The 20,531-nt window shown below is 38.4% G+C and overlaps 1 protein-coding gene across 1 annotated transcript; it reads left to right on the forward strand.

Annotated features, from left to right (window-relative positions):
• Positions 1-10,512: 10,512 nt before the first annotated feature.
• LOC121034450 (olfactory receptor 1L1) lies at positions 10,513-11,460 on the forward strand. Its single transcript, XM_040481234.1, has one exon. It carries the CDS (start codon positions 10,528-10,530, stop codon positions 11,458-11,460), a length of 933 nt encoding a protein of 310 aa, XP_040337168.1. The 5' UTR covers positions 10,513-10,527.
• The last annotated feature ends 9,071 nt before the right edge of the window (positions 11,461-20,531 follow it).

Consider the following 20,531-nt stretch of genomic DNA (forward strand, 5'->3'; position numbering starts at 1 on the left):
ATTCTGGATTTTGCGGCTCCAGCCTACAAACTCAGGGATATGGCCATGGTGCTGAAGGACGACAGATCAGTGCGTGGGACTGGAAGTCAGTGCTGGCAAGGTTGAGTGAGATTTAGAGGCTGTGGGGCCCCAGAGACTTTTCCCCTGGAGTCTCCTTGGGGGAGACCAAGTACAACATCTACCATACCATGGAGCAAGAGAGTGTGGACATGATCTCAAGGGAAAGTTAAAAGCACTGGAAGCCCCTCCAAATGGCTCCACTCCACTCTTCATTCAGTCTACACACAGGCAACCCCAAATGACAGACACTTGTGTATCATTATTCTAGTCATTCACACCATCATCATCTTATTACTTTTCTACAATAATTAAAGTATGACGTAATGGCCAGGACCAGAACGTTGGAGCCAAATAACAACTGAGTATAATTCCAGGGCATGCCACTTGCAAGTTCTGTGGATTTGGCAAATTCGTTAGCCTCTCTGAAGTTTCACCTCCTTATAATAAAATTATAATAATATGTAATCTAAAAATCATTGATTTAAGGATTAGAATATTATACATAAGGTGCTGAGAACGGGCCTCCCGTGTAGTAAAAGACTCAAATGGTAATTGCTGTTGTGGCTGCTTCTACCGCTACTGCTATGATTATTGTGGGTATTACAACAAAGTAAGTTCAGGTTTTTCAGACGTTGCTAAGATGCATTGTTTACAGCTCATTTCCTCCATTTGACGATGTGCTCCTGGAGGAAAGGGGCTGTGATGAACTCACCTCTGTCTCCAGTACTTCAGCACAGTGCTCGCAGAAAGCAAGCACTCAAAAAAGACTGGCTGGCTGAATGGCCAGTGAGCAACCATCCTTCTCTCATTTGCCCTAATTTCCCAACTCCAGTAAAATGTCCTACCTTGTCTATCATTCTCCAACACAGAACGCTTATTTACCAAGAGTAAATATGAAAAAGATCAATGCATTGTTTTCTCATTATTTCCTTTGTTTTTGCAATCAGCTAATCCATTCTCCTATCTCTTTACTAGGCTAATTGAACATTCCTTATCTGGGGATCAATTTATTATTAATGTTTTTTATAATAATAAAATATACTCTAACAAACTTATATGGAGCTTTATCCTAGGAGTATGCATAAGACAAAATAGACACAGTCCTCAACAAGTGAAGGCAGATGTGGCAAGGACTCAGGCCCATGCTGTGATCTCTGAGAGCAAGGGTTGCTTCATATTCCAGAGTGATTTATGTTTACAAACTTAGTGAAATTCCAAAGCCTGGCTTAAATGTTAAAATGTTAAGTTTTCATAATTAGCAAGGAGAATCTCAGAAAAAGATGAAGTAAATGGCCTTTAACCCAATCATCAATGGGAGAAATAGCATTCTTTTTTATAAAATTCATTCAAAGAATCTGATTTAGTAAGGTGTTAGGTTGAGAACTTTCACAAGAGCATCAAAGTTGGAGACTTGCCTGAATATTCATCGCTGTTACCAACTTGTTCTATTGTAATTCATTTATTTTGTTATTATTCATTTATCCTTGGAGGTACAATTTGAAGAAAATGATTTTTTTTTAATTCCAAAGACTTTAGAAAGTGTTGTCATATTCTGAGAAAGTAAGCTTTAAAGAGAAACCCAGAACTCTGACTGGTTGTTTTGATAACTTCTTTCCTTAGTAATAATATTAAAATTGAAAGCTTTCTGTTTCTAAACAATATAAGCATATTAAAATTTTCTCTGTGAAGTCAGATGAAGGCCATGAGCACTTTCTTCTTTTCCCTCATGTATACTGCAAAAATAAGAACCTTGAAAACTGTTTTATTTCTTACTTTAACATTTAAACACTTTCAACCTACAATTTACTAGCCTGTCTTCTTTTTTTATTGTAGTATAATTAACATACAGTGTTTCATTAGTTTTTCAGGTGTACAACGTAACAATTCTGTACATTACCCAGTGCTCATCAAGGTAAGTGTACTCTTAATCCCCTTTATTTCACCCAACTGCCCACCCACCTCCCTTCTGGCAACCACCAGATTGTTCTCTATATGTAAGAGTTTGGGTTTTTGTTTGCTCATTTATTTTGTTTCTTAAATTCCATATGTGAACGAAATCATATGGTATTTGTCTTCCTCTGTCTGACTTACTTCGCTTAGCATTACATCCTCTAGGTCTATCTTGGTTATTGCAAATAGCCAACAGGAAAGACACATGCAGGGAGGGTTGCCTGGGTGGCTCAGTTGGTTGAACACTGACATCAGCTCAGGTCATGATCTCGCAACGTGTGGGTTTGAGCCCATGTCAGACTCTGTGCTTAGAGCCTGGAGCCTGTTTTGGATTCTCTCTCTCTCTCTCTCTCTCTCTCTCTCTCTCTCCCCCCCCTTCTCACACTTGCACTCTGTCTCTCTGTCTCTCTGTCAAAAATAAAATGAACATTAAAAAAACAAAAAGACACTTGCAAAGACGCTCAACATCACTCATCATCAGGGAAATGCAAATCAAAACCATAATGATATATCACTGTACACCCGTCAGAATGGCTGAAATCTAAAAGACAAGAAATAACAAGTGCTGGTGAGGATGTGGAGAAAAAGGAACCCTTGTACACTGCTGTTGGTATGCAAATTAGTGCAGCCATTCTGTTGGAAAACAGAATGAGGGTTCCTCAAAAAATTAAAATTAAAATTACCATATGATCCAGTAATTCCACTACTGGATGCTTACCCAAAGAAAACAAAAACACTAATTCAAAAAGATATATGCACTCCCTATTACAGCATTATTTACAATAGCTAAGACAACAGAAGCAACCCAATTGTCCTTCAATACATGAATGGATAAAGAAGATGTGGTATATGTATAAAGTAGAATATTACTTAGTTATTTTGACAGCCTATGAGAGTCTTTTCACTTAAATTAACATGTGTTTGGGGTTTTATTTGGTTGGACTTATATGTTTACTGTTTCTTGGTTTGATTAGATTTGCCAATTCCATTTGCTAAAAATGATATGACTATGAGTCTACATTCCTTGATCATGTTAGCTAACAGCATTGCTTTAAAAATACAAAGTCAAAGGGGCGCCTGGGTGGCGCAGTCGGTTAAGCGTCCGACTTCAGCCAGGTCACGATCTCACGGTCCGTGAGTTCGAGCCCCGCGTTGGGCTCTGGGCTGATGGCTCAGAGCCTGGAGCCTGTTTCCGATTCTGTGTCTCCCTCTCTCTCTGACCCTCCCCCGTTCATGCTCTGTCTCTCTCTGTCCCAAAAAAAAAAAATGTATTAAAAATACAAAGTCAAAAATGGCTAGAGAGGGAGGGAACCAAAACATAAGAGACTCCTAAAAACTGAAAACAAACTGAGGGTTTATGGGGGGTGGGAGATGGGTATTGAGGAGGGCACCTGTTGGGATGAGCACTGGGTGTTGTATGGAAACCAATTTGACAATAAATTTCATAATGAAAAAATAAACAAAAAATAAAAATAAAAAAATAAAAATACAAAGTCAAATCAGTATATTGTATACCTAAAACTAATGTAACATTGTGTGTCAACTATACTTCAAAAAATACTTTTAAAAAGGATAGAAAGAAAGAAAAATAAAAGAAGGAAGCCAAAGTTTTAGAAGGAAAACTAGTTTGGACTTTAAGAAGTATTTTACAAACTGAGATGCACAGATACCTGGGGAACTATGAACATATCCTCAGGGGTTCAGAACCATCTCTACTAGACCTTAAGAATGCAATTTCATGCCAGGAATAATCTAAAACAATTAGTGTAAAACATATTCAGACTTACCTAAGTGGGCACATTATATTGGAGAACTGGCCTTCAAATTCAACACTGGCATTGGTGTGTTTTATCTACCATGTTAATTATAACAAAGAATAACATAAAAATGATAGCAATTAATTTTTAATGTGTAGTTACAGAAATCTAATTACTCTTAAAAGTAAATGTGAAAACAATTCAACATCCTTCATCATACATCTGTTGAATTACTTAAATTTAAAAACAAAACTCTTAGAATTGAAACATGTTTTATAGTCTTTAGTTTCTTGAATTGTTTAAGGCATTGAAACATTAAGACAATTATTGGTATAACTTAGAAATTAACTCACTATTTTCACTTTTCTGAAAGAAGGTGTTTCCTAGTTCATGTTTTCAAAGAAGGTATTTCCTAGTACGTATATTCCAATCTTAATAAAAATGGAAACAATTGCAAGAAATTTGATTTGTTATGAATTCATTTTTTAAACTATCACTTCCAGTATCTATTTATTCCATTAAGAGCCATTGAGAGTCAATCAGCAAACCATGCTGAATTAAAAATAAAAACCTTTTTCAAAAAAAATTTTATATGATCCTTATATATAAATTTTATATAGGTATAAAATCTGCGTTGGTAAAGTCAAGAACAGTTTGAAATTAAGTCATAACTGGACTTTAACTTTAAATCCCCATTATTGAAGCCACCACTATTGATTTTTTCAATCAATATTGAAACATTGCACATGTACAGTGTACTCATGGTGTGATGAGTTCTGGCCATTATTGACAGAAGTTAAGCCTTTTACAAAAGTTAGGCTGAAGAACAGTTCATTGAGGACATGTTGTAAATTGATCAAAAGGAAAGAAGACACTTTCCTCAGGGACAGAAAAGTCTCTGAGGATTATGAGTGTAATGATGACCAAATACTAGTTAATTTGTATTGAGTGATGACTATACGACACACACCATACTATCACATGCTTTTTGTTCATTTCATACTCACAATAGAACTTTTGTGTCAGTACTTTGAAAGGCAGTATAGCTTCATGTTTGGGCTAACAGACTGTGAAGTTATAATCCCAGCTCTACCACTTACCAGCTGTGACATCTTAGGCAAGTATCTTAATCTATATGCACCTCGGTTTTCTAACCAGTAATGAGAATTAATAATAGTCCACAATTCATAAGGTTGTTAATTGGTAATAAATTAGATTATGTAAAATATTAAAACAACCCTAATACATAGGGGAAATTACTGTTGGGATGCCTGGGTGGCTTAGTTGGTTAAGCGTCCAACTCTTGATTTCAGCTCAGTTCATGATCTTACGGTTATGAGATCAAGCCCCATGTTGGGTTCTGCACTGAGTGTGGAGCTGCTTGGTATTCTCTCTCTCTCCGTCTCTCTCTCTGCTCCTCCCCCACTCATTCTCCCTCCCTCCCTCTCTCTCTCTCTGTCAAATAAATAAACATTTAAAAAATCACTGTTGAGGGTGGCCCAGTGGGTTAAGCGTCCAACTTCGGCTCAGGTCATGATCTCACGGTTTGTGGGTTGAACCCCTGGTTCAGGCTCTGTGCTGATGGCCTGGAACCTGGAGCCTGCTTCAGATACTGTGTCTCCCTCTCTCTCTGCCCCTTCCCCTTTTGTGTTCTGTCTTTCTCTCTCCCTCTCTGAAAAATAAACATAAAAAATTACTGTTGAAATATTTCAAATGTTGGAAATTGAGGTTCTTTACAGTCTTAAAGTATTTTAGTAAGATTCAGTTCCTAGTCTGTCTGAAACTAAACTTATGTTCTTAACCTCCACCTGTAGCACTTTCCTATGGCTATGCTAACTGAAGTTGTAAAATCACATTTCTCAGCCTTTACAATCTTTCTCTTACTAATTCATGCAAGAATATATTCTTGTGAAGGACAGAGAGTTTGTCATGAGGATATCATTCAACACATTCAGGCTCAAGATACTGTTAGAAATTAGGGGATAGGAAGCTCTCATTTACATTAGAGCCTACTTAATTCAAGACTCTGGACTAGACAATTTATTCATCCACATATTTTTTTAAAACTCGTCATTGTTCTTTATAAAGAACTCTAAGGGGCATTAAGGTACAACAATGAAAAATATCTGATTATGTCCCTAATGGATCCTCAGTCTAGTGAGGATAAAAGGTAAGACATAATTTCAAGTGTCATGTAAACAAAAGAGAACCACAGGTGAAGATGGGGGAAGTTTTATTCACACTACTTTTCATGTGGATGACTGAAACTATAAGAAGGATTAGGTTCTTTCCTGCATCCCCACAATTTGGTAAAAAATGTGCTGATTCTAACCCACAATGTCTTTCTGATTCTAATTTCTCCACTAGGCCATACTTTGGTCCACATGAAAAGCAGAAGACATGAAAATTCAGTGCCTTGTTGCTTCAAGAATATTCCCCTTCTTTCTGCTCTAATCATATAAGGTAGATTTCTTGGATTTCTGACAACGTTTTTGTTTGAAATTTCAATTATTCGTTACTATACCAATTTCCTCATCATATCTTCTAATGATATCCTTCTTTTCTATTGTTTTTTTTTTTGTTTTTTTAGTTTTTATTTAAACTCCAGTTAGTTAACATACACTGTATATTAGTTTCAGGAGTAGATTTCAGTCATTCATCACTCACATACAACACCCAGTGCTCATCGTAACAAGTGTCCTCCTTAATACCCATCACCCATCTAGCCCATCCCCCACCTCCTCCCTCCATCAGCCTCAGTTTGTTCTCTATCTTTAGGAGTCTCTCCTGGTTTGTTTCCCTCTCCTCCCCCCATATGTTCATCTGTTTTGTGTCTTAAATTCCACATATGAGTGAAATGATATGGCATTTTTGTCTTTCTCTTACTGACTTATTTCACTTAGCACAATACTCTCTAGCTCCATCCATGTCATTGCAAATGGCAAGATTTCATTCTTTTTTATGGATGAGTAATATTCCATTGTATATATATACCACTTCTTTATCCATTCATCAGTCGATGGACATCAGTCAATGGCTCTTTCCATAATGTAGCTATTGTTGATAATGCTGCTATAAACACTGGGGTGCATATATCCCTTTGAATCAATATTTTTGTATCCTTTGGGTAAATACCTAGTTGTGCAATTACTGGGTCATAGGGCAGTTCTATTTTTGAGGAAACTCTATACTGTTTTCCAGAGTGGCTGCCCTAGTTTGCATTCTTACCAACAGTGCAAGAGGGTTCCCTTTTCTCTGCATCCTCACCAATACCTGTTGTTTCCTGTGTTGTTAATTTTAGCCATTCTGACAGGTGTGAGGTGATATCTCATTGCAGTTTTGGTTTGTATTTCCCTGATGATGAGTGATGTGGAGCATCTTTTCATGTGTCCATTAGCCATCTGTATGTCTTTTTTTGTAAAAATGTCTATTCACGTTTTCTGCCAATTTTTTAAAACTAGATTATTTGCTTTTTGGATGTTGAGTTTGGCAAGTTCTTTATAGATTTTGGATACTAACCCTTTAACTGATATGTCATTTGCAAATATCTTCTTCCATTCCATTAGGCTTCCTTTCAGTTTTGTTGATTGTCTCCTTTGCTGTGCAGAAGTTTTTTATTTTGATGAAGTCCCAATAGCTACTTAGCTATCTTGATTTTCCCAGTGTGACTAATTTCAGACCAGTTCCTCTGAAACAAGTACCAATCTGACTACCTACCATGAAGATTTGGACAGTGACATAGGACTTCCTTCCTAAACAGTTCAGGAGGATAGCCAAGTAGTCTTGGGAATGCCCATTTACATTATAAATGACATCATGTCTTCCTCCAGTACACAATGGGATGCTGTGATAATAAGTAATATTTGTCATAGTCTTAAGAGTCTGCCTCATATAGACCATTCGAAAATGTTAAGAGTTATTATTGTTGTCTTTAGTGGTTTGATTTCTTTACCAATCTGAGTACCCTCTATTGCATCTTTAAATATGATCCCAATGCTAATCTATTTTTCAAATAAACAGATACATGAAGGTATCTAAAAACACCTCATTAATATTAATGATCATGAATTGCTAACTAGTAGAGTTTTGATTTAGTATGATGTGTTAAATTTTCTGCACCAAAAAGAAATTCTTCAACCTATTAGTGGCATTTTTACTACCTGCTTGTGCAAACAAACATTACTTTCATTATTATTATTGAAATTCAAATACAAAAAAAAGATTAGATAAAGAACTGGATTAGAAGCTATACTCTTTATTGTTTAATACCAATAAAGGTAATCAATTTAATCAAAATAACATTATTCACCAATTAAATTATTTTCAATTTCATTTGAGTTGTTACAGTTTACATGACTTTATGTGAATTTAATTTGTAAAAATATTATTTCCTATTTTTTAGGGTTTTTGATTTATGAACAGTATAAATATTAAGAATGTACAGTTAGGGAGCACCTGGGTGGCTCTGTAAGTTAAACATCCAACTCTTGTCTTCAGCTCAGGCCATGATCTCACGGTTTGTGGGATCAAACCCCACATCTGGCTCCACACTGACAGCATGGAGCCTGCTTGTGATTCTCTTTCCCAATCTCTCTGACCCTCACCTGTGCTCACTTGCTCTTTCTCTCCAAAATAAATAAATAAACATTTAAGCATTTGCTTAATAAATAACAAAGAATGTACAGTTGGTTTGAGCTTATACATATTTAAATAACATCACAAAAAATTGTACATGAAACAATAGAACCCTACATATAACAGTTGGGGTTATTTATATTCTTTTTTTACTTTAGACAGAAAGCACAAGTGGGGAAGAGGGGCAGAGGGGGAGAGAGAAAGAATCTCAAGCAGCCTCATGTTCAGCGTGGAGCCCAACACGGGGCTCTCCCATGGCTCTGGGATCATGACCTGAGCCAAAATCAAGACTGGGACACACAACCAAATGAGCCACCCAGGCGCCCCTAGTGTATAAGCAATAAGACAAAGAGATTGAGACACTGACTACAGTGAAAGTCCAAAGTATTAAAAAAGGACAGAAGACAGACTCATTCTAACTGGTAGTCATCCAGCAAAGTGTCCTAGAGGAGGCTAAATTCAAGCCTTGCAGGTTAGGTAGAGCAGATGAGGGAGAATCTAAACAAAGGCATGATAATATAAATGGGTAAAGGGGCAATCAATAATAAAGAATGGGATATTCTTGGGTAATGGCTATACTGGGAGACCAGGAGGGAGTTGAGTCCTCATTGGGTAATTCTGCAGTGCACACACAGTGAGATGCCCCAAATGACCAAGAAGTCAGGATTCCATAAAACATAAAATATATTCACCTGGTGGTTTCCCAGAGTCAAAAAACAAGGGTCATACATCAATATTTTACAACCAGACTTAGAGATGCTTCAGATAGAAGAGTAAAGAGTATAGTCTGGGGTCTAAAATATGAAATATTAACTTTTATGTTCTGAAGTTTTAAAATATTGACCAACCAGGGGCTGCTTCTAAACCTGAGAGATGGAAAAGTGGTGGCATCAGATGTTCTAGTCTTTTTAATGCAAAGCTATGTGCACTCTGAAAAAAGGTTATCTGACCATAGACTGTCTCTCAACATAAATAATACAGCTATGGGATAAATGCTTATGAAGTTTGGGAGAGCCAGCACTGGGCATCTCTGTCACCAGAGCCAACCTCATATAGGGTGTTTTTGGCCTAAAGGAGAAAGGTCAAAATGGTGACTGCCACAGGAGAAACAAAGCACTGATACTTCACAGAATCCTTAGGGAAGAAACCCCAAAACTTCAATAATTGAAGTTCTCTTGTGCTCTAATGTCTCCTCTACCTAAGCTTTGGGGACTTCTTCACAGTCTCAAAGGATGCTCCCTTGACAGGGTGGAGTCTATGAATCTCTATAGTCCCCTCAGCCTGTAGAAGGTCCAGAGGAGGCAGGGAAGAAAACCTTCAGATTCATGAAGGTTGAAATCTTGTCTAGGAGCAGATGCCTTCCTTCTGTGATTTTTCTGGGCAGCCTGTCTATAGCTAAGACAGGAATTTGGAAAAGAATTACACCAACACAAATAAGCACATACCACCAATAACAACACTTTTAGATCCAGGGATTGGGCACAGGATGGGATTTATATTATCATTAAAAGAAATGTTTTCACTGTCCTATTATCTCTGCCTATCTTTTATCTTTTTATGCTTATTCTTTCGCTCCAATTAATTTTCACTAGAAAGTGAGAGGCACGGAATACCTGTTGGGTGATCTCATATTTCATTGCCTTTTCAGATAATTTTCAACCTCCAGAATACTTGATGCAGAGAAAAACATCAGAGTTAGCAGAAATCATCATTCCATCAGCTGGAAATTAGATGGGAAGCAAACTGCTTATCCTCCTGCCATGAATTAATGAATGAAAATCCTCAATCAAAAGATAATTTCTCCAGGATTCTGCTCCTGCCCTTTCAGAGAATTCTCTCTTTCTCTCATTCCCTCTCTGTATCTATCTTCTTTTTTCTCTCTCCCATTTCTGTTTTCCCTGTATTAGTCTCTCTTTACAGCAGAAGACTGAAAGGGGGTTAAAATATACATTAAATTCTGAATTCTGAACGTTAATGGAAAGAAGTCACAATCCAGGTAATTGTAATATTTTGGTTGTTTTAATTGCTGATAGGAAGAATAAACAAAAAAATTCTTGGGTAGATTATATTGAATGTTGGAAGAGTCTGTTATAGTGTTACTTTATCTCTAGGTGAACTCAAAGCTATGGGGAAAAGTAACCTAACAAGACCCTCTGAATTCATCCTCCTGGGACTCTCCTCTCGACCTGAAGATCAGAAGCCACTCTTTGCTGTGTTTCTCCCCATCTACCTCATCACAGTGATAGGAAACGTGCTCATCATCCTAGCCATTCGCTCAGACACTCGCCTCCAGACACCCATGTACTTTTTCCTGAGCATCCTGTCCTTTGTTGACATTTGCTATGTGACAGTCATTATCCCCAAGATGCTGGTGAACCTCTTATCAGAGACAAAGGCCATCTCTTATGGTGAGTGTCTGACCCAGATGTACTTCTTCATAGCGTTTGGAAATACAGACAGTTACCTCCTGGCAGCCATGGCCATTGACCGCTATGTAGCCATATGTTATCCTTTTCACTACATCACCATCATGAATCACAGACGCTGTGTCCTGCTTCTGATCCTCTCCTTCTGCATTCCACACCTCCACTCCCTCCTGCACATTCTCCTAACCAATCAACTCATCTTCTGTTCCTCTAATGTCATCCACCATTTTTTCTGTGATGACCAGCCAGTGCTGAAATTGTCCTGTTCCTCCCATTTTGTCAAAGAAATCACAGTAATGACAGAAGGGTTGGCTGTCATAATGACACCCTTTTCGTGCATCATCATCTCTTACTTAAGAATCCTCATCACTGTTCTGAAGATTCCTTCAGCTGCTGGGAAGCGCAAAGCATTTTCCACCTGTGGCTCTCATCTCACAGTGGTGACCCTGTTTTATGGAAGCATTAGCTATGTCTATTTCCAGCCCCTGTCCAACTATACTGTCAAGGATCGAATAGCAACAATTATCTACACCATACTAACCCCCATGCTAAACCCATTTATCTATAGTCTGAGGAACAAAGACATGAAGCAGGGCTTGACAAAGCTGATGCACTGGGTGAAATGCCAATAAGGAATCTGAGGTCTTAAGAGAAGCCCGTTAATCTCTCACCCCTGACTGCAGGTTTTTAACGTGTCTGTCATTCAATTCTGAAGGATGGTAACTTTAATGATTTGTTTCATCCCTGATAGAAGAATGTTTATTGCATGTGATGAAACTAATGTGTTGATCTCTAATCAACAGTGGTCTCTAATATTATCTGACTGGGACAAGGTCTACCTGTATCTTGTTCTCTGTGCACCAGTCTAAATTTGGAAAACACATCTGGTTTCCAGGACATCACATGCCTTTCACATAATCCCAATCCTATTGAAATCGCTCCTATCCTTGAGTTTGATCACTAGAAACTCCTTATTTATAGGTATCCCTATTCATAGGGCTGAGTTTTCTTATGTAGTCATTTAAAGCTGTTTGAAGGACTTTAAGTGTGTGTGTGTGTGTGTGTGTGTGTGTGCACGCATGTATGAGTGTGTAACTTATCATGGTAGCCCAAGTGCCCTTCAATAGCAAGATCTCTCTTTCTCCCCTTATAATGGTCATGACTCCTTCCTCTAGGTCAATTTCAAAGACTAAGGTCCTGACTTCTATAGTTATTATATGGTAAAAAAATGAAATCACCCCAGTAGATGACTCTTGGTGAATCAGTCCCAGGCCAGTTCCTCAAGAGCATAGCATCTCAGTGTTCTTCCCTGCTTCCCACCTGGCACAGTCGACTATGCATTGTCTTTCCTTATTAATTTCATTTGACCCAAATTTAAGTGTGCCACTCTCTCAGGGAGTAGATATTATGTTCCAATTACCCTGATAATAGATGCCTCCAACTGCTAGGGATTCTTCTTCCTTAACAGATGTGACCCAACTACTAACGAGAAAAACAGCATTGGGCATGGAAAAATGCTTTTGTCCATTGGTGAGTTCTGAAAAATATTAAGATCGCTGTTAGTCCATAAATTTATTTGGCCACTCAGAGATTTGTGAATTCATTTGTTCATTTGACAAATTTCTATTTATTATACACTATGTGCCAGTCTCTGAGACTTAAAAACAAAGATTATGTGCTAGATGATAAGCCAACAGTCTGATGGCCAAAAATCTGCAGGAGCCTAAGGAAACAAAATAAAATAGGCAACACAAGACTTTAGAGTGAAATTTTGTGTTATTTAGGTTGTTTCCAGTTACAAGGTACAGAGGAACATGTATACTTTTAAGTAACAGGTGTCAAAAACAAAAAACAAAAAACCTCTGGGCTTAAGTAAAGAGAGACTGTATTTGAAAGGATTATTCCAAGATGGAGGGAAGGGGCCATAGTAGTAAGTGAGAGAGGACTGTTGTAACAGGAAGAATACCCAGCCAGGAGATCTGCAAGAAGTCTCAAAGGTCAGGCAGAAAAGGGCTTTTCTTTTATAGGAGGAAGAGGAAGAAGCTAGAAGGAACCACGTGTGGTAAAGTGGGATGAGCAGGTGACAGGGGTGAGATTGGATAGTTGATCAGGGAAAGTTTTTCCCAGACATCAGTGGACATTCAGAGGGGCCATCACACAGGGGTGGTATGTGGACTTTGGCTGAGGGTCAAAGTCCAGTCATTTTTCAGAGCACAAAAGTGTGGGAGGATTTCTTCTCTGTTACTGTTTTCCAGGAGCACAGGGCTCAGGTAGGATTCAACATTGTCACAGGGGTTTATTGTAAAGATTCACAAGGGAAAAAGAGACAAACCTCAGCTACACAGACAAATCTCACAAAAGAATAAGAACCAAAGCATGGACATGCCCAACGGAGCTGGAACACAGTTGAGGCACTTGACAGTTATTTATCAGAAAATACGAAATTCATGAATATGTTATTTTGCTGCTCCTCTGTAGTCAGTTCACAGAAGAGGGCAGTGGTCTTGGGAAGCACACAAAGGTTAAGAGGCTTTTCTCCATTACTCTCATATAAAGATGTACAGGAGAGAGGGGTCAACCAGGTGGGGTAAACTGGAGACTACATAGGACTTAACCAGACGTGAAAATTTTCCCAAGACAGACCTGTCAACGGATATTGATAGCAGGTTGATGAAGGATCAGTTAGAAACTGTTCCTTTTATGAAAGTATCAACTTCCTCCAAAACACACACAAACACATATACTCTAAACATCTTTAGCAAACCCCACTCCTTATATGAGTCATTAGGAAAGGGCTTAAGTTGCATATCTGGTCATGTGGGGAGTAACAGAAGCAGAAACTTATAGAAAGAGGTCACAATAATATCACAGTCCTCTTGGACTTGCAGAAATATTGGCATAGGTTTAAACTTCCACTGACTTTGGAAGTGAGGGATTCTATCTGATCTTACCTAGACTTTCAGCAGAGAAACCCTGCTGGTACTCAAGACTATATAATCACAGTAACCATAGAGCACTTAACTTTGAAAGAGACCAGACTAGGGACTTTACATACATGATGATACTAATTATCTACTAAGTCTTTAACAGAAAACACAAATTCATTATTTGCATATCTCAGATGGGATACATGAGGATCAAAATGTATAAATAACTTCTTTATCCATCCGTCAATGGACATTTGGGGTTTTTCCATAATTTGGCTATTGTTGATAATGCTAGTACAAACATCAGGGTGCACAGCTGTGGTATACATATACACTGGAATATTAGTCATCAAAAAGAATGAAATCTTGCCATTTTTAATGACGTGGATGGAGCTACAGTGTATTATGCTAAGAAAATGTTAGTCAGAGAAAGACAAATATCATATGATTTCACTCATATGTGGATTTTAAGAAACAAACCAGATCAACACAGCGGGGGGGGGGGGGTGGGGAAGAGAAGGAGGCAAACCATAAGAGACTCTTAGTGGTAGAGTACAAACTTAGGTTTGCTGAAGGGGAGGTGGGCGTGAGATGGACTAAATGGATGATGGGTATTAAGGAGGGTACCTGTTGTGATGAGCACTGGGTGTTATATATAAGTGATGAATCATTAAATTCTACTCCTAAAACCAATATTACTCTGTATGTTAAACAACTAGAATTTAAATAAAAACTTGAAACAAAACAAGCAAAAAAGTATAAATAACTTTCTGGAAATCAAACATTTCTTAACCTCAGTTCTGGAGATTGAAATCTGTTTGGACAATTATGGTTTTTACTCTTAACCCCTATCCTGCCTCCCTAAGGGTGCATATGTGGCTGTAAAGAGAATTTCTCTGACTTATTAATTCTGCCTTCTGCAATTTCTGGGGAAAAAATCAATTCTAGATCAGTGAGGTGGAGCTCCAACTTGACATTCTTGGAAACCAGAGCCCCAGAGGTAGAGATGACCAAGAGGACATACACCTTTTAAAAATGTGCAGAAATCACCAGGACAATTTAAACTTCTGCAGGTTGGTGAATGGGGGAATTGAGCCACAATAACTTAGACCTCAAGAGGAAGGCAGTCCTTCAGTTCCATACCCTTAACCATGACCTTCTCCCTTACCCTAAGGATCCAATATGACCACAAGGAAAATTTTCTCAAAGATACCAATTTTCCCTTAAGCAATTTCAAAAAAGGATCCATACTAAGAAGAGAGGTCTTTCATGAATTATAGAAGTAGTTAGGAGATGCCATGCTTCAGGAAGCACCTGGGTGGCTCAATCAGTTGAGTATCCGACTCTTGATTTCAGTTCCAGTCATGAGCTCATCATCGTGGGATTGGGCCCTGCATCAGGCTCCATGCTGGGTATGCAGCCTGCTTGGGATTCTCTCTCTCCCTCCCCCACCCCCGTTTCAAAATAAATAAACGGTTTTTTTTAACTTAAAAGAAATGCCATGTTTCAGAGTACTGCTGAGGAGTAAAGAGGAATTGCTTGGGGGTGATGGTTCATGAGTGTATACAAATGTCCAAACGATCAAATTGTGTACACTAAATATGTGTAGTTTTTGGGTATCAGTGATAACACAATAAAGCTGGTTTTTTAAAGGAGGGGGAGTTTGCAATATTTCAATGCCTAATAAACACCAAGAACTATTGTAGGCACTTTATGCAAGTCAATTATTTTCACCTGAGGGCAAGAGAAAGCTTTGAGGAAGATCTTATTGCCCATTAGGTACAGAAGAGGAAATGGGGGCAGAGAGAAGGTGAACAGACTTGCCTGAGAACATGCAGCTATTAAGTGGCCAGAGCCACCACTCTAAGTTGGTCCAGCTCAACAGCCACACTCACTTAACTAAACCAGGTTGTCCAACCCTGTCCCCATTACACCCTACACAGTCATTGCTGTCTGAAAACCTAATGTTCCATTGACTGTGTCCTCAGAAAAACTGACAGTGAATCTGAGGGATGAATGAGGAGACAGAGCCAGCTGTGGAGAGCTCGGAGGGAAGGAATGTCAGGTGCAAATGTCCTGAGATAGAAAACCTTACTTCAAGGAACATTTCAAAAGTCAGCATGGCTGGATTATAACAAGAGGGTTAGAATGGAGTTGCCTTTTTAAGTCCTGGTAAAGAACTTGCATTTTATTCCAAAGTATGATGAAAGTCATTTGATGTGGAAACATGACCTGATTTCCTTTACGTTACAAATGGTGGAGTTGCTTCCCTGAGAATTGCTGGAAACGTTCTGTTTTTATACTTTGTTCTCATTGTTTCCCTTCTTTTGGTAGCTAGATAGGCTGTTGAGGCTATCTTGTTGTTGCTTTTCTATTTCCTTATGTATAACTTCCTCAATCAGAGAGCATACATCCAAAATTTAAGTCTATTAATTGTTACATTTAAGTTTCAGAAGAATTTCACTGTTAGCCTGTTTGAAGATACCAGATAATACAGAACTGGACAATAAATCCTATGGGGGAGGGTAGTGTAAGTCTTCACATGATGTTTGCAGCAGGAGTCTGTCATCAAATCCAGCTTTAAAAAAAGCGCTATCTTCCCATCTTTGAACCAAGGAGGCGGAATCAGCCTCAAAGGAGTCATGAATCCCCAGATTTTAATGGGCCAGAAAATGTTCAGTGCTCTCCTCTTAGTAGAAGATGCCACCATGCAGCCCAGACTTCTAACCCTCTGGAGAGGCTATGATGCAAACTTTTGGATTCCCTCCTGCAGGGACTAATCAGCCATTGAGGTAGTCCCTTGAACCCCAATTACATTAATTCCATGAGCCAAAATGTGTCTCCTCCTGAATGAGTGCCCAAATGCTTCCAGTTCCTATCACCCTAGAGCCTTGGGCATTGTGGCAGACAACACAGAGCCTTTAGTAGTGCTTGGTAGAGCCTCCTCCTTGTGACACCGACCCTGCTCTCCAATCAGATATCCACATAAAGCCATTTTCTAAACTTATGTGTTAGAAAAAGCAGAAGCAGAACTATAAATACAGAGAACAAACTGATGGTTGCCAGAGGTGATACGTTGGGGTATGGGAAAAATGGGTGAAGGGGAGCAGAAGATCCAGGCTTTCAGTTATGGAATGAATAAATCACAGGAATAAAAGGCATAGCACAAGGAATCTAGTCTGTAGTGTTGTAATAGTACTGTATGGTGACAGACACTAGTTACACTTGTGGTGAGCATAGCACAATACATAGAGTTGTCAAATCACTTTGTTGTATACTTGAAACTAATGTAACACTGCATGTCAACTATACTCAAATAAAAAAATTTTTAATTAAACTAAAATTTTAAAATTATATATGAGAAAACCATTGAAAACAAGCAATGGTTGTTACTTGTTTGTAACAACAAACAACAAACAAGTTACTGTGTTTACCTGCCACCTTTCCAGAAGGCAAGCACATAAGCGCAGGGGTTATCCCACTCACCAGTCTAAGAAAACAGCCATGTGGTCATGGAGGCTACATTATTTTACATCAAAAAGGTCACCATCAGTGGCTTTCAGACAGAAACGCTATGTCTTCCCTTATTCTAAGATTTATTGCTACAAAAAGATAATGAGGTACTATAAAGACTATAAGATAATATATAAAGTGTTTATAATGTGACTGGAACACTGACTAGCACAACAGTGGACTCCATAAATAATAATTATTATTATTATTACTACTACTAATGTACAGCATGATATGTGATGATAGATCTCTTTAGCTCCCTGGATACTCAATATTGATCTAAACAAAGTCAAAATATTAAACTTTTCTTCAAGTGAATAAGACAACCTTAAAGAGTTGTAAAGTGATTTTTTTTAGTAATTTTGGTGTCTGAAGATACTTATTGACAACTTGGGCTCAGTATGATATCTGATTTTCCTGAGCTACTGAACACACCCTTGATATTATTTAATGTCATTTGCATCCCCTTCTGTTAATAGTCATTCTGCATATAAATATTATTAAAGCAAAAATATCTTTCTCTATAACACCAATACTATCAATATCATTTTTTTAATTTAATTTTATTTTTTTTCAATATATGAAATTTATTGTCAAAATGGTTTCCATACAACACCCAGTGCTCATCCCAAAAGGTGCCCTCCCCAATACCCATCACCCACCCTCCCCTCCCTCCCACCCCCCATCAACCCTCAGTTTGTTCTCAGTTTTTAAAAGTCTCTCATACTTTGGCTCTCTCCCACTCTAACCTCTTCTTTTTTTTTCCTTCCCCTCCCCCATGGGATTCTGTCAAGTTTCTCAGGATCCACATAAGAGTGAAAACATATGGTGTCTGTCTTTCTCTGTATGGCTTATTTCACTTAGCATCACACTCTCCAGTTCCATCCATGTTGCTACAAAGGGCCATATTTCATTCTTTCTCATTGCTCTGTAGTGCTCCATTGTGTATATAAACCACAATTTCTTTATCCATTCATCAGTTGATGGACATTTAGGCTCTTTCCATAATTTGGCTATTGTTGAGAGTGCTGCTATAAACATTGGGGTACAAGTGCCCCTATGCATCAGTACTCCTGTATCCCTTGGGTAAATTCCTAGCAGTGCTACTGCTGGGTCATAGGGTAGGTCTATTTTTAATTTTTTGAGGAACCTCCACACTGTTTTCCAGAGGGGCTGCACCAATTTGCATTCCCACCAACAGTGCAAGAGGGTTCCCGTTTCTCCACATCCTCTCCAGCATCTATAGTCTCCTCATTTATTCATTTTGGCGACTCGGAATGGCGTGAGGTGATATCTGAGTGTGGTTTTCATTTGTATTTCCCTGATAACGAGCGACGTTGAGCATCTTTTCATGTGCCTGTTGGCCATCTGGATGTCTTCTTTAGAGAGTGTCTATTCATGTTTTCTGCCCATTTCTTCACTGGGTTATTTGCTTTTCGGGGGTGGAGTTTGGTGAGCTCTTTATAGATTTTGGATACTAGCCCTTTGTCCGATATGTCATTTGCAAATATCTTTTCCCATTCCATTGGCTGCCTTCTGGTTTTGTTGGTTGTTTCCTTTGCTGTGCAGAAGCTTTTTATCTTCATAAGGTTCCAGTAATTCATTTTTGCTTTTAATTCCCTTGCCTTTGCGGATGTGTCGAGTAAGAGATTGCTACGGCTGAGGTCAGAGAGGTCTTTTCCTGCTTTCTCCTCTAGGGTTTTGATGTTTTCCTGTCTCCCATTCAGGTCCTTTATCCATTTTGAGTTTATTTTTGTGAATGGTGTGAGAAATGGTCTAGTTTCAACCTTCTGCATGTTGCTGTCCAGTTCTCCCAGCACCATTTGTTAAAGAGACTGTCTTTTTTCCATTGGATGTTCTTTCCTGCTTTGTCAAAGATGAGTTGGCCATACGTTTGTGGGTCTAGCTCTGGGGTTTCTATTCTATTCCATTGGTCTATGTGTCTGTTTTTGTGCCAATACCATGCTGTCTTCATGATGATAGCTTTGTAGTAGAGGCTAAAGTCTGGGATTGTGATGCCTCCTGCTTTGGTCTTCTTCTTCAAAATTACTTTGGCTATTCGGGGCCTTTTGTGTTTCCATATGAACTTTAGAATTGCTTGTTCTAGCTTCAGGAAGAATGCTGGTGCAATTTTGATTGGGACTGCATTGAATGTGTAGATAGCTTTGGGTAGTATTGACATTTTGACAATATTTATTCTTCCAATCCATGAGCAGGGAATGTCTTTCCATTTCTTTATATCTTCTTCAATTACCTTCATAAGCTTTCTATAGTTTTCAGCATACAGATCTTTTACATCTTTGGTTAGATTTATTCCTAGGTATTTTATGCTTCTTGGCGCAATTGTGAATAGGTTCCGTTTCTTTATTTGTCTTTCTGTTGCTTCATTGTTAGTGTATAAGAATGCAAATGACTTCTCTACATTGAGTTTGTATCCTGCGACTTTGCTGAATTCATGTATCAGTTCTAGCAGACTTTTGGTGGAGTCTATCGGATTTTCCATGTATAATATCATGTCATCTGCAAAAAGCGAAAGCTTGACTTCATCCTTGCCAATTTGGATGCCTTTGATTTCCTTTTCTTGTCTGATTGCTGATGCTAGAACTTCCAACACTATGTTAAACAACAGCGGTGAGAGTGGGCATCCCTGTCATGTTCCTGATCTCAGGGAAAAAGCTCTGTTTTTCCCCATTGAGGATGATGTTAGCTGTGGGCTTTTCATAAATGGCTTTTATGATCTTTAAGTATGTTCCTTCTATCCCGACTTTCTCGAGGGTTTTTGTTAAGAAAGGGTGCTGGATTTTGTCAAAGGCCTTTTCTGCATCGATTGACAGGATCATATGGTTCTTCTCTTTTCTTTTATTAATGTGATGTATCACGTTGATTGATTTGTGAATGTTGAACCAGCCCTGCATCCCAGGAATGAATGCCACTTGATCATGGTGAATAATTCTTTTTATATGCCGTTGAATTCGATTTGCTAGTATCTTATTGAGAAATTTTGCATCCATATTCATCAGGGATATTGGCCTGTAGTTCTCTTTTTTTACTGGGTCTCTGTCTGGTTTGGGAATCAAAGTAATACTGGCTTCATAGAATGAGTCTGGAAGTTTTCCTTCCCTTTCTATTTCTTGGAATAGCTTGAGAAGGATAGGTATTATCTCTGCTTTAAACGTCTGGTAGAACTCCCCTGGGAAGCCATCTGGTCCTGGACTCTTATTTGTTGGGAGATTTTTGATAACCGATTCAATTTCTTCGCTGGT

This window comes from Herpailurus yagouaroundi, unplaced genomic scaffold (assembly GCF_014898765.1).
Source record: "Herpailurus yagouaroundi ecotype Mexico unplaced genomic scaffold, PumYag 160, whole genome shotgun sequence".
Classification (NCBI taxonomy): Eukaryota; Metazoa; Chordata; class Mammalia; order Carnivora; family Felidae; genus Herpailurus; species Herpailurus yagouaroundi.

What these genes read in the sequence shown, in the direction of transcription:
- LOC121034450 (XM_040481234.1), top strand. Translation starts at nt 10,528, where the DNA reads ATGGGGAAAAGTAACCTAACAAGACCCTCTGAATTCATCCTCCTGGGA.